The 15,688-nt window shown below is 36.9% G+C and overlaps 1 protein-coding gene across 2 annotated transcripts in view; it reads left to right on the top strand.

Annotated features, from left to right (window-relative positions):
• LOC107565832 (paired box protein Pax-7-like) overlaps nt 1-9,815 on the top strand; it is a 73,124-nt gene extending 63,309 nt beyond the window's left edge. For both annotated transcript variants that reach the window (XM_016251112.1, XM_016251111.1), the window contains exons 8-9: nt 3,842-4,091; nt 8,633-9,815. In XM_016251112.1, the coding sequence (XP_016106598.1) occupies nt 3,842-4,091; nt 8,633-8,748 (366 nt within the window). In that variant the 3' untranslated portion in view covers nt 8,749-9,815. The remainder of the gene's footprint in view (nt 1-3,841; nt 4,092-8,632) is intronic.
• The last annotated feature ends 5,873 nt before the right edge of the window (nt 9,816-15,688 follow it).

The raw sequence follows: 15,688 nt of genomic DNA, 5'->3' as shown, positions 1-15,688 counted from the left end.
CCCTTCTGTTTTGCGGTTGTCCCACTGTGAGTGCAGTAGCCCATGTAAAGAGTTCACAGGCCGTCCTGCTGTTTGTTGTGTTTGTGTTGTGGCTCCGTGTACACTTTAAGTTGAATGTCCTAATTACAGCTGGCTGGGCGCTGCGGTTTAAGGCAGGCCTCTCTCTGCGGTGTGCTGTGCGGAGAGAGGATTGAGCTGACAATAGCCTCACCACGTGCTGCCTCTCGTGATAAAAAGCCAGGCTCTACCTCTCACCGTGCTGGAATATTCTCCGTTTGCCACTTTAATTGATGTCAATAAGGTTATGCTAAATTTGAAGATTTGAATAATTTGTCTTCCAGCACAATAATGGCATCACCCAGGCTACAGGCTGCTTAAGCGCAGGGCTGAATGGAGGTGTCAGGCACCCGGCGCTCTCTGCCCACATTCTGGGCTGACACCCCTTGTGTTGGCGTCCCCCGCTCATCTGATTAAAACGCCACTCCTGGGGAGATGCTGAACTTACATAGGCTCAAGCTTTACTATTAGCTCAAATTACCTCATATTACAGTGAAACGTCAGTATTTGGGGAATACAGAGGATTACAGAATTTCATGACTTCATTGTGGTTTGCTGGAAATTCTTGTTATTCCTAGTTAAAATGGATCGAGGAACAGAAATAAAAACTTTAAAAGAGTATTTCACAAAAAAAAATCATTATTCACTCTATTTACTCATTCTAATGTGTTTACAAACCCTTTTGCTGTTATTTCTCATGAATCTTCATGCTGCGCTTTACTATAGTGACCGCATTTGTTGATGTACTGATCACAGTCATGTGGACATTAAATTTCGCAATGTAAAAGCTACTATATGACATCAAAAGACTTGGAATATATTGCCTATATGTCGTATGGGCACCTTTGTGGTGCTTTTATGGCGTTTTTGTCATTTTTCAGGAATAAGGAGGTAAATATGGCTAAGTCTTCCAAAGTCATATAATGGCTTTGTGTTGTGATGAACACAATGAAATTTGAGGCAATATGCATATCTATCAAATCCTACAAAGACTTCAGGTGATGCTAACTTTGGATCGACATGCAAAACTGTAAAATAATATCCTTACGTTGTAAAACTACCCTTATATTGTAATCATTACGATTGCTGCCTAACACATTTGTTTTGTCTGCTTAACTGAAAACATAATGTTAACTAACCATAACTTGTATTTTATTACTGCCATATGGACGTTACATTGATACACACATCTGTGGCTAATAATAGAATCCTTCCCAAATGTAACATTAAAACAAGCATTTTCGACTCAGCTGCTTTGAAACAATGTGTATTGTGAATATATGCTGCACATGGTGCAGGTCAGACATCAGTGTTTGTCTCATGACTTAATGTCATTTCAATATGTTATCTAACATCTTTAATACTTTACTATTTAAAGTCACGATGAAATGGAAATAGCAACATTTCCATATTGTGTCATATATCCCAGTAAAAAGGATTCTTAAAAAAGACAAAATGTAAGGCTTTGACTTTGGTCTATCAGTCAGTTGCTGATTGGATGGAGGCAAATCTGAATGGCAGCTTGCAGTGTATTGTAAGAAAGGGGCGGGGTTTATACAAACCAAGTGATTGGAGAAGTCTGGCATACATCATCAGAATTATGAGGTCAAACATTTTTTTAAATGAAATATATGCACAGGTGAATTGTTCACCATAAGATCAATAATGTGCATTGAGAAAACAGATGAATTTCAGTTCATGCCAATATTAATATACCATGCATTCAACACAATAGTGCCGCATACAGTCCTGTGAGGGGCATTTCATTTAACGGCTAGAGCTGAATATAATCAGACGTCAATTAAGCGCCTGTTAAATCTGTCTCCCCTCCAGCTGCCCATTCAGCCCACTGTCGGGCAGGCGGTTTGCCCCTGACCCATCGCCCCGTGTCCAGGGTCATACACCAGCGCTCAGCGGTGTGACAGCCCGTTGTGTGCTGCCCCATTAATTAACACATTTCCCTCTCTCTCTCCACCACCTTCATCACAGGAAGTCTGCATGGCCTGCTCATATCATATACCACATGAGAAGAGGGACTTTCCGCACTCGTATAGCACAACATGCTCCATTTCAAGCGGCCTTTTATGTATTTAATATGTTTTAAGTGCTGCATATTTTCCTGGAAGCTTCGGGAGGATATTGGTCTAAATTCACTTATCTGTTTAGGCCATGCGTCTGAGAATCTATGCACACTGGTGGGCCGATGCCTTGTTGTATTACGGTGATTTATTTCCCAACGTGCAGCTGATCATTCTGAAGTCCTCTGTCATCTCCTGGGTTGTATCAGACTTCAACAAATAACCCATGGATGTTGTTTTGAGTGGTGCAAGTGGGCTTGATTTTGCTCGCAGCAGCTCTCTGATGGGCTAATTGGTTTAGCAGGTTGGGTCCTGAAACGGCCAAAGGGCAGCGGGGCGTAGCGAGCCACAACGTGAACCTGATGTTCAGGAGGATGCTTTGTTTCAGTCTGCGGATGGGGAGCATGTGGCAGGCAGAGCAACCTCTGCATGCAGCATCTCTGACCCTCTTTTTCTCCTTTCACACATTTTTTTTTTTACTCTGCCTCCACCCCTTCTATCCGGTTGCTTCACACTGGTTTTGAAACAGCGTTGAATGACTCTAACTTTAACCTATCAATTATACAATGGTTCAGTTATTATTAATAGTCTTTTTTTAAATGGGTGTTTATGTGTGTACATATATGTAAATTATATATATAATTTATTTATTTTTTGCTTTCTGTGGTAATCAACAGCATGACACCATGACTTTGTGTACAGATGGCTTTATGTACAGAGTTCTATGAAAAACTATGAAACTAACTGGAAAAATCATTAGAATATTATAAATTATTGCATTATAATTAGGTTTTATTTCATTTTTACTTTAGATCAAATGTGAAGGGTGCAGAAACTAAAGAAAAATTAAGTAATATTTGTAAACAGAATATTTTATTGTGCATCATTAAGCAGTACATCCGTCTTCAACATTGATCAGCAAATTTGAAAAATCAGCAGATCAGCAAATTAGACTGATTTCTGAAAGATCATGTGACACTGAAGACCCGAGTAGTGGATTCTGACAATAAATTACATTTTAACACATATTAAAATAAAAAGTAGGCCTAGTTATTTTAAATTGTAAACATATTTCACAATATTACTGTTTTTACTTTTAATCAAATAAATACAGCCTTGGTGAGCATAAGCGACTTCTTTCAGTATAATAATAATGATTCCAAACATTTTTACCAGTAATGTTTGTATTAAAATATTATTATTTTTTTTTTTCCAGAGTTTACTGGGTTACATTTGCTGTAAACAATATTACACGAAACAAGGACAGACCTTGTAGAGTGTCTAATTTCCCAATCTCTGGGGGCATCTAATATGAGTGTTTATTATTTTAATCATTCATGAGGGTTGAGACTCTGGGATGGCTGAAGGCTCCAGATTAAATTCTCCCTGGGAGCTTGTTATGAAGAAAAGCCTCAGGACAGACAACCCTGGCACTCTCTGAGCACCCCCTCTACCACCCGGCTCTGCGCTGGTCCCTTCTGTGTCTGTTATTTACCCTGACACTGTTTTTAGCCTAGTAAATGCTCCCTTGGGATGCAGGAAAGGGGTCGTTGTGAAGATGTTTAACCCCTATCAAGGATGAGGCCTTGAACTTCGCGTGACATGCAGTGACCAACAATGAATCGGGAAACTGATTTACTGCCTTTGATGAAGTGGTTTCCATATCTTTTGGCTGATCCTGACTCTCGCTCCTTTCTACCCACCAGGTGATGAGCATCCTCAGCAACCCTAGTGCCGTGGCCCCTCAGCCCCAGCATGAGTTCTCCATCTCCCCCCTGCACAGCGGCCTGGAGGCCTCCAACCCCATCTCAGCCAGCTGCAGCCAGCGCTCTGAGCCTATCAAGACCGCTGACAGCCTGCCCTCCTCCCAGTCCTACTGCCCCCCTACGTACAGCACCACCAGCTACAGCGTGGACCCCGTCACTGCTGGCTACCAGTACAGTCAGTACGGCCAGAGTAAGCGCCTCTCTTCTCTTTATTTATAGTGTTTGTTACATTTACTCCAACAAACCCATCAGAATCAAGTTGCATGTAAGTCGCATTAGATAAAAGCAGCTTAAATTAGTAAATGTAAAAATGTAACCCTTTCATTGACACCAAACCTGAAATGTGTTCCTTTTAACTCTTAATATGAATTTATTTTTAACATTATACTGCAGTGGTTCTCAACCAGGGGGCCGCAGCAAACGTCTTCCAAGGGGACCTCAAGATGACTTAAAATGATTTAAAATAAGACAAAACATTTTTAAGATAAGCTAAAACAGTTAATATCAAGACTAAACTGACATTTCTTATTTAATTTGTTTCCTCAACAACTGTTATACTAATTCAAGAACCAGGACCTTCTTAAAAAGTAGTTCATTTAAAAAGGTCATGTATTTCATCCATTTCATCCCTCTGTTTTTATAAACCATATGACTTTCTTTCTTCTATGGAATGCAAAAGAAGAATTTTTAGTTTAATATCCTGGACACTTTTTTTCCATATAATAAAGATCTCTATTCAACTTGTGCAATAATGCACTATATCCCATATTTTCAAGCCATATGATAGCTTTGTGTGAGAAACAGACCAAAATTTAAGTCAAATTAAATCATGCACTATACATTTTTCTCATGAATTCACTATAACAGATCTATCATATGAATCAAATGAGCTAGTACACAAAACTGACCTGAATCATTTGGGTCCCACTTTATATTAAGTGGACTTAACTACTATGTACTTACATTTAAATGAATCATTTGATACAATGCACTTATTGTGTACATACATGTTTTTACATTGTAATTATATTTTTTGAAAATACCTGCATGTAATTACATCTGTAATTATTTTTTGTAATTACATTCATAATTACACTGTTGACCCATCCCTTACACCTTAACCCACCCTTATGCCCATCAATACCATCAAACCTGTCCCTAACATTACCTGCCTCAATAGCAGCAAAAGTGTTTTGCAATACAATATGAACACAATGAGTACATTGTACTTATTTTTGATGTAAGTACATGGTAGTTACACTCTTAAAAATAAAGGTGCTTGAAAGGTTCTTCACAGCGATGCCATAGAAGAACAATTTTTGGTTCCACAAATAAGCATTCACCCAAGGTTCTTTAAAGAACCATCTCTTTCTTACCTTTTTATAATCTGAAGAACCATCTTTCACCACAAAGAACCTTTTGTGGAACAGAAAGGTTCTTTATGGAACCATTTAGACAAAAAAGGTTCTTCTATGGCATCGTGAAGCACCTTTATTTTTAAGAGTGTAAGGCCAGTTAATATAAAGTGGGACTCAATTTTTATTTAGAAATTGCTAGTAAATTTCTCAAACAATTACACAGAAATATCAAGTATCACATTTACCACTTTTATGATTAGGGGCATCGCTTTCTATCATATGAAAACGAGTACCTAGTTATTCATTAAATTATTTACAATTCAGTTCATTTACATTCCGTTATTTTAGTTGAATTTAGTACTGAATCCTAACGTTTGAGGGAACTATTTCTTTTAAGTACTCCCCGTGGTGCGAAATCAATGATTTAGCCCACCTGTCTAATATTTCATTGAAATGCGGGAGGCAGCTTAAGGGTGCACTTTGTAGAGGTGCGTGTGTTGGCTGTGACTGTGAGTGTCAGAGAGCAGATTCGCTTCTCCTCTTAGGGAAGGCAGAGATTCAGTCTGAGTGGGATTTAAGGAGTAAATGGGGCTGACAGCAGAGAAAGGCTTCCTGAGGGAGAGAGGTTAAATGAGCTGTGATTACTCTCTCTGCTAGCTGTCAGCACCAGTGTCTCCTGTACAGACAGCTAGCCCACCCACAGGTATGCGGCTGCTACCGTACGTACCGCCGTCCCTGACAGCTTCCTTTTTTGCTCTTGCTTACAGACGCTAACGTGTGGCGCTTACTGTCACAGTGACAGATGTCTGGCACCGTCCGCGCGCACCCTCGCTCTGCCCCGCCTCAACACTTCTGCTAATGATGAATAGAGGAAGGAGAGGTTCAAATAACACCTCCTCGACTGGGGTAATCAAAGGGCCTCCGACCAAAAAACATCAGAGGCTCTTGACGTGCCAGCAGCTAATGCCAGCGCGCTAATGCTCGCCTTTTTTATATCCATTAATCGTAGACGTCTCCGTCGTGATGCGTTTTGTCATTACTGTTGACATTTTGATCAAATGATCACTGTGTTTACCACTTGTCAGAAAAGGAGTGGCTGTGGTCGCAATGCCAACTCCAGAAACACTCAAGTAGCGCAAACTCAATCCTGTCAGTTTCGAAATGCAAAGCCCTCAGGTTTAACCTCCTCCACTTGACTGTTTCCACTTCCTTTTTTTCCATTTCGGCTTTGAGGATGGGGATGGGAAACGTCTATGCAAATAATTACCTGAAGGTTACAGCTAGCGCAGTGCTAACTTAATAAGTAAACCAATTCCAGTTGGACTCAGCGAGGGAGGCCTTTTCTGTGGCTAGAGGGGTTAATTGGAGCTTCCCCAGTTTTTTGCACCGCACCACTTCTGTCCTGTCCTTGGTTTGTCCTCGCAACCCCAAAAGTCTTTTTCCACCAATCAAATGTCCTTAATGTCTTTAGCTCATGTATTTAAATTGAAACAGTGTGAGAAGGGAGGCAGATCAATGCTGAGGTCCTGGCTTGCGAGCGGGACTCTGGGTGCCCTCTGACCCTGGATTAGCCCGCAGGATAGAGTCGACACGTGCTCCTGATAAAGATCTCCCAGCGAAGCCAGACTCCAGATCAATCCAATGCGAGCCGTGCCCTCAGGTGCTGTGTTAGTCACACCGTTTTGTGTGCTACACCTATCTGGTGGGAATCTCGCCACTCTTCCTGCCGTCTCTCTCCTCTTGCTCTATTGCATTTTGCGCAGACGTACAGATACATATCTCGATCAACAGTAACAGTTTTCTCAGGCGTAGAAAATCGAGTGGACTCGTATCTAAATCTACTCAGTAGAGCTGAAAAGTTTTAGCTTCAACTTTTCTTCCCCAACTGATTGTGTTCAAAAGAACTTTAAAAAGGCCTGTATTTATTTATTTAAATCTTGTTTATGCCAATTTGGGAGGCTTTTTTGGGAAGATGGATGGATGGAATAGATTGGTGTGTCACAATATAATGTTATGTGATGTGAAGTGTGGAATTTTGAGAAGAGGATGACAGACATAATGAGGAATGTGCTGAGGAATACTCGCTATGACAGGAGTGAGTGACAGTGGGGAACAGGTGCTCTGTGTTGCTGGAATCCGCAGTGTGTTTGTGAAAGCTCACAGTGATGTGAAGTGTCTACTCTGAAACTCAACCCAAAACTAAAACCAAAGTATATGCCTATATGGATCAATGACAAATAAGCTTGTCTAAGTTGAAAATGTAGAAAAGTCACCTTTGTATGCGTTTTGGTTTTTATACATTTAAAAAATTTATTTTGATTCAAAGACTATAAAACGTCAAGTGGTATAATTGTGAAGTTAAAAGTAATAAAATATTTCCCAAACGTAATCATAATTTTCAAAAAATTGCATATATGGATCAATTACAAATAAGATGACCAAGAGGAAAATGTAGAAATATAACCTTTGTATTCATGTTTATTTCATACATTTTTTAAATGAAAATGAAAATTTTTCATTTTAATTTAGATTGAACGGCTCTAAAAAAACTGTAAAGTGGTGTAACCCTGAAGTAAAAATTTGTAAAATATTTTCCAGAACTTAATCATTGTTTAAAAAAATCTAGGTGAAAAGTTAATATATAGAAAATAAATATATCTATTTATATAAAAAAACCACACTGATTTCATTAGGCAGGCAAAGTTTTTTTTATAATACTTAATTTTTTATTGCTTATTTTTACAAAGCTATAACAGTATATTAAGAAATTAATTTGAGATAAATTATGCCAAATGGCATTTTTCTTTCTTCTTTTATTGAGACTAGTCTGTTACACCACCAATACTTTATTTTAAGTGCTGCAAAAAACAAAATTAACTTAATTGTTCATTATAGAATAAGTGTATTTAAGTAATTGTCTGTATAAACTCATGTACATTATATATAATCAAAATATAATCATTTTAGACAGAATATGCCAATCTGTTTTTTTAGAAAATGATGGTATTATAATTATGTTTGTTATTATAAATGTGGTTGTTCCTATTTGCTATTATGATTACTCTTTGTTTACATGTTTCATTTTTATTTTGCTCATGCTCAGTGTTTATATATATATATATATATATATATATATATAAAATAAAAAATATAATAATTTTAGACAAATTATGCCAAACAATATACTATATTATTTCAAATTTTATTTTCTAATGAGATCAGAAACATATTTACCGTTGAACTTGTGTAACAGTTCAAGTAACTGTCTGTATGAAGTGCATGTACTTCACAGATCCAGGCAAAAGTTGCCACTGTTGCATATTATTTTCATATCACTGAGAAATGAAAGAATTGTTTTTATCTTTGTGTGTAGCTGCGGTGGATTACCTGGCTAAGAATGTGAGCTTGTCCACACAGAGAAGGATGAAGCTCGGCGAGCACTCGGCTGTGCTCGGACTGCTACAGGTGGAGACGGGACAGGCGTATTGATGGATCTCGAACTGAACACCCACTCATCTGTTTCACCAGCATCCCTCCATTCTTTCTGCAGCGCCCACACGTGGTCCATCTGACTAGGAGTGAACGAGACCAAGAGTTAAAAAATCACGAGCAGGCTTAGACTTTCTACCTATATCAGCGTGAATACAAAAGCCATTCCACATAAAAACAGACACTATTGTGCTGCATCTTCTTACTCATCCCGATCCTCTCTCTTTCACAACAAAGAGACCCTTTCAGGGCTTCAGAAAGAAGCCGAGGGAAAATGAGCATCAATTGTCTGAGCCCAAATCACTAAAGCCCTGCCCGTCGGCATCCAGTGTTAGCACACATAGGCTACAGCTGCAGCTGCTGCCCATTCCAAACTGTTCGGACCATGTTGTTTATAGAAAATTATGGTATTATAATTATATTTGTTATTATAAATGTGGTTGTTCCTATTGCTGTTGCATTTACTATTGTAATTACTCTTTGTTTACATGTTTCATTTTTATTTTTCTCATGTTTAGTTCCTGTTTCTATTTTAACCACAGGGCCTTGCTTTGTAGCATTACATTTCTGATGGATATATACAGAGAGATGCTGACATTCCACAAAACCTGGGCTAGTCAATGTGTTTCATCTGGGTTGGTGGAGCCTTGATATGGGGCAAAAAGCAGTCTGTGACCTTCTCTTTATGGGTGGAAAGTGTTTTAGGGTTATCAGTGTTATTTATGATGGGTTTGTCTTAAAAACATACACTGTTCTGAAATATGATGACCAAATTACAAAAATACATTGTTTTCATTATAGTTTTTTTTGCAATGAACACAGGCTAATTCTTGTCTGTGGTCACTATAATTACCATTATAATGAGCCCTTATGGGCAAATGCCAATTTTAGCATTCTATGGCTTTTAATATACTTTCCCATATGCTTCTCTGCTATTCATGGAAAGTATAGCTTACGATTTATCCAAGAACTTAAAAATAATCAGATATTAGCCATTGAATGGCCGAAGGGCGATTTGTGAATTTCAGACGTTTGGAAGAGGATGTAATAAATTGGTAGCACTTTTTTATTCATGAGGAAATGAATTTGTCTCTGTGGTCATTGTAAAATGAGCTATAGAATGGGAATCAGATTTTTCACAGTTAGTAGAGAGAAGTGGACTTTTACTGTAAGTCTTATGCCATTTACATAGAAAGTGTGATGGTCTTTGAATAATTGTCTTGAAGAAAAAAAATTCTCCAAAATTTTACATTGAGAGAGGGAATATATGACCCCATTTATGGATTCTGTGTTTACATTTAATGTTTGCCTCAATGGCTCCTTATTCAACGTTTCTCAACAGTGGTTTTAACCTCAGAGACAATTTCTGTGGCTAAGATGAACTGAAACTAAACTGTGCTCCAGTGTGCCCTAAAATGCCATATATATTCAGGACAATAACTTAAACATGAACACGTGACCATGTGCCAACTTAAGACTGAGGACATTTCCATTTTAACGCTTACAATATTTTGTAGTAAATGAAAAAGACAAAAAAGAGATGTGAAAAAAAATCATGTTTTTAGTGTATAGCACTCATTTCTACTGCAAGCATTAATCTACCTTTGGGATATTTGAAGCACTGTCCGACTGGGCGATACACCTTTCCCAAATCTCTTTTCAACCTCAGTTGCTCTTTATTCTTTCATTGTTTACCTTTTTGCGTATATGTAACTTTCTTTGATATATTTCCGTTCAGCATGTGTGTATATTATCATGGCATAATTTATTCAGCTGTATGAAATACTAGCGTAGTGGGAACTTGTATTGGCATTTACTACCTTCAGCCTGTTGGTGTCTTTACTGTAGCACTGGCATATCTGTTATGGATTAAAGCTCAAAAAAGTGGACAAAGAAACACAGATTGCTTCTTTCTTTCTCAACACCCACTATATGGATCATGCAATAGTCAAATATATGCTCATGGGGCATATATGTTAAAATATGTTTTCTATTTAAAAACGCTCAAACGTTTTATTACACGTTTAATAGTTGACTCGATGATATATGGCCAGAAGAAGTATCGTGTAAGCCTGCTTTACAATCTAGTACTAAATATATGAAGAGCTTTTTAATCTGAAATGTTCATTTTCTGTAATACTTAAAACATGAAAATCTATTGGCATTTATCATATACACTCTTTTCACTGCTTGATGTTGCTGTCAGCTATAATCATGATTTAATCCCCATCTTAACAATGCTGTATTTTTATAGCCACTTTGAAGTCAAGAGCATCATGACAGTTGTGGTGATTTAAGATACTAAAAATATCAGTTTCCAGTAATTGAGTTGCGCTGGAAGTGAATAGAGTGAAGTGTTGCAGACAGTGTCACAACAGAGACTCTCAGAGCACTGCATTCACAGAAGAGCTGCAGGGCCTGAGGGAATTTACTGCGTTTCTTATGGGGGCACTAAAGGCTGGGCACTGAATACCAGCCAGTGTGTAATGGCATTAACAGCCCAACATGCTTGCGTTCGTTGCACCTCCCCTCAAAACGAGCACCTCTCTGATGATGGATTAACTCTCAGTGTTTAATTAAGATCTTTAAAGGAACATACATTTGAAACAAGTTTTAGTGCGGCCATCTGGGTTCATTCAACGCATTCACACAGTGAGGGAATCTTTCTGGAATGTGATTTTGCACTGAGGAATCCTCTTTATGATTCAGCTGTCCACAATGTGATGTCATAAAATATCATTTCAGATATTTCTAATATTACTGTTAGGGGAGCAGCTGCTGGGATGATCTCATAAACAGTCAAATTTGCTGTTCGGATGGTCATGACAGTTATTTGTCCTTTGACAATCATAGATGCTAAACCTATTTTTAGTTTTTATTTATTATACTGTATATTATTTAGATATATTTATTGTTATAGAAAAATACATTTAAGGAAATTTGTGTATGTGATACGGAAAGAAAGAATGAAACACTGAAGACACATTTATTATATTACTATATTATATACTATATATATATTGCCGATAATCGAATCAGTATTTGATGTCTGAAATTTGTCATACATACATGACCAATTATATTATGTTAATTTAATATTTGTATATTTATTAATAAATAATCTAGTATATTACATTAAATATTATATTTGTATTAATAGGCCTAATATAATGTATTTATAACATTACATTATATTAGATTATTTATTAAACAAATTAAAGTAATATTATAATTACAATATAATTATAATATAAAATATGGTTTTAACATACGTTCCCATATGCTTCTCTGCTATTCATGTAAGGAATAGCTTACGATTTATCCAAGAACTTAAAAACAATCAGATATTAGCCATTGAATGGCCAAAGGGCGATTTGTGAATTTATGTTTCAGACGTTTGGAAGAGGATGTACTAAATTGGTAGCACTTTTTTATTCATGAGGAAATGAATTTGTCTCTGTGGTCATTGTAAAATGAGCTATAGAATGGGAATCAGATTTTTCACAGTTAGTAGAGAGAAGTGGACTTTTACTGTAAGTCTTATACCATTTACATAGAAAGTGTGATGGTCTCTGAATAACTGTCTTTGACATTTATGGATTCTGTGTTTACATTTAATGTTTGCCTCAATGGCTCCTTATTCCACATTTCTTAACAGTGTTTTAACCTCAGAGACAATTTATGTGGCTAAGACAAACTGAAACTAAACTGTTTCAACTGTAAACACATTAAAGTAATGTTGGAAATGTTTGAAATTACATTTTATGACCACATTACATCGAGGACAGCTGAATCATTTTTCATTTTTTCAGCCATTATTTTCCAAATATTATTATGAACATAAACTGAAAAATCGAATAACTAAATTAAATAAATATATAATTTGAAATTATAATAAAAAAACATAGCCTAGATGAATAAATAGGTGAAATGAATAGGTGAATAAATGACCACTATCATCAATAAAATTAAAGAACTGACTTTGCAGTGAGGGGAAATTTAAAGAATTTCTGAGACGTGGTGCTTTCATGATAATGAGTATTTTGGGTCACTCACACGTTGTTATTTGGAGGTATGAACATGCCACGAGGTACAGACTGATTAAAACATGTCTGAAGAATTCACCACGACACCCCCGTCCCCTCTGACTGTTATTATTATGTTTTAGAAACTCTGCGGTGTCAACCTCTCGAAAACGTAACAAAGAAAGCACTTACAAAGCCTAACATCTCCTTAAATCCCATAATTATTCCAGGATACATTATGTACCTGAGTCCGGGTGTCTGATCTTCACCGAAGGGATTCCACATTCCTACAATCAGCTTACACCGACAGATCGCATGATTGCCTAATAACCCGGATCGGTAAGTAGAGCGCTTAGCAGAAGATTGTTACAGAGAGAAGAATGTATCCCTTTGACAGACTCCATTGTTCGACATATAGCCTACTGCTTCTGTGAAGCATTATACTCTTCTAAAATAGATTTTTTTTTTTTAGTACAGATGTCAATAGGGTAAGACAATTTTATTTCGCCACTCAATTCACGTGAAGTTTCCCTTTTTAAACCCAGTTTTTCATTTGCTGTCTCCAGGCACCTAATACAAGATTATAGTCCCCCATAGTAACCCTGGCATCCCTCAACCAAGCCTCGGTGTGCCCCTCCTTGCCTCCAGACTCTAATCTCCACACTCCAGCATCACTGCAAAATTAAGCTGTGAGAGAGCTGGGAGTCGTTTTAACCCCGCTCGGTCTAAAAGGCTCTCAATGCACCCTATTGAAAAAAAGTCTCGGTGCAGTCAACATTTTTTCCCCCTACCAATATGTCTCATTCGTATCTCTCTTTAATGTCGCCCGTCGTCTATTTCTCGCATCCTCCGTGCCATCTCACCTCACTGAGGAAAAAAGGCGGGATTTCAAGGTGAACATGCAGGTATAAATCCAAGAGATAAGTCGCGGAGCCTGTTTACAGGTTGCTCGCGAAATCTACAGTCAGCTTGCGGACTTATTCATATAATAATCCAAAATGGAGGCGAAATACTACAGAATGAAAATAATGAGCAGGCGCTGCTGCATTCTGTGGAGAGATACATACATAAACCTTCTTTTTGAAGGCAGTCAGCTCTTAACAAAGCGTGACGCCTGGGTATAGACTCTAATACACAAAGACAATTTTTCTAGATGCCGAGCCATGTTTTTGATGGTCTCCTGTGGAAATTCTATTTTAGTTTTATACTTTGACATGTGCATGTGGAAAAAAATAAAAGTGTATTACATATTTTTGTAAATGTTTTTTTAATCCACACATTGATGCAAAGTAGTAAATAAATATTTAGAAGAAAAAGCAGAAAATATGAGTCTTAACGGCATGATGTAATAAAGACAATTATGATTTACATAAAACACTAAACAACAAAAGTTGATACTGAACCTTCAAAAAAATCTCAAAATTATTCCTCTTCTTTTCTCCATTCACATCATGCAGGTGGAACGTTTTGCATTCTTGAGCTGCAAGATGGATAAACTAAAAAGTTTATTACTTTGTTAAAGTGTTACTAATCACATGTACCTGCCACTGTGCACCTCCGAAAATCTAATGTGACACACTGAGATGGAAAATCTATTCTATTCGTCAGTGTCCCTGACTGTGTTATCGGTGCTCAATGGTAATTTCCCTCACCTTAACCAACCCTCCCCCAAAAACAATTTACAGTTCTGTTGCCATTATGTCCTACCAAGACCAGTGCCGATTCAGTCACGACCTTCATATTATGTGAAAATTGGACTTTGCAAACTTGACACAAGAGGGGGAGAGCAGGCAGAATTGCTTTTTGCTCGAAAAGCCCAGCATGAGTTCATCAGTGTTTGTTTCTGTGAATTGTGGGGACTTTCCATAGACTTCTATTACTTTTATACTGACCAAACAATATTTTCTATCCCCTAAACCTGCCCCTTACAGAAAACCTGTTTGCATTGTTACACTTTCAGATAAACATCATTTACTATTTATAATATTTTTTTTTCCCTGTGGCCTGCAGTCACCACAATGTCATAAATCAAAAACTCTCACGTTTGGACACAAAGCAGCAAATTAACATTAATGTAAAACGTTTTCCACTTGTTTCATTTGATTTATTTAAATTGGAAAAATGAGTACAACTCAAATTAAGAAACTTTAAAATATAAAATACATTATTTTCAAATGACTTATTTCATGAAAAAATGAATGTCTCATTCATTAAAAAGTTAACATTAAAAATACACTGTAAAAAGTGAAAATATGCATTTGCTATGTTAAGGTGCTTTTTCTATTAATTCTTATATCTTATGCAACCGAAGTTTTTACATATTAAATTATTTTTTAAAGGGAACGCTTCACTGTTTTTGTTTTGTCTGTCAAAAAGAAAAGTATAAACATTATAACATGACAAAAATAAAGCACATGACCTCATTTAAGGTAACTAATTCATTTCCTAAAAGGGAACACTTCACTGTTTTTGTTTTGTCTGTCACAATTTTTACGTTTGTGCGAACAACCGCGCGTGCGCAAATTATTTGAGCTGTTAACAACAACTGTTAACAACATTTTTTATTTAGGCCTGGTGCAATTTTTTTCATTTATAAAATTAATTAATAATTTAAACTTTATGAAAAAACTGTATTTTTTCATAAAGGTTAAATTATGAATGTGCGCTGAGTCAAATGTTTGATACACGTTCTATCCCCTAAACCTGCCCCTTACAGAAAACCTGTTTGCATTGTTACACTTTCAGATAAACATCATTTACTATTTATAATATTTTTTTTTCCCTGTGGCCTGCAGTCACCACAATGTCATAAATCAAAAACTCTCACGTTTGGACACAAAGCAGCAAATTAACATTAATGTAAAACGTTTTCCACTTGTTTCATTTGATTTATTTAAATTGGAAAAATGAGTACA

The sequence above is a fragment of the Sinocyclocheilus grahami genome, unplaced genomic scaffold (genome assembly GCF_001515645.1).
Source record: "Sinocyclocheilus grahami isolate Dianchi unplaced genomic scaffold, SAMN03320097.WGS_v1.1 scaffold1030.1, whole genome shotgun sequence".
Classification (NCBI taxonomy): domain Eukaryota; kingdom Metazoa; phylum Chordata; class Actinopteri; order Cypriniformes; family Cyprinidae; genus Sinocyclocheilus; species Sinocyclocheilus grahami.
This window is presented reverse-complemented; position numbering and strand designations above follow the sequence as displayed.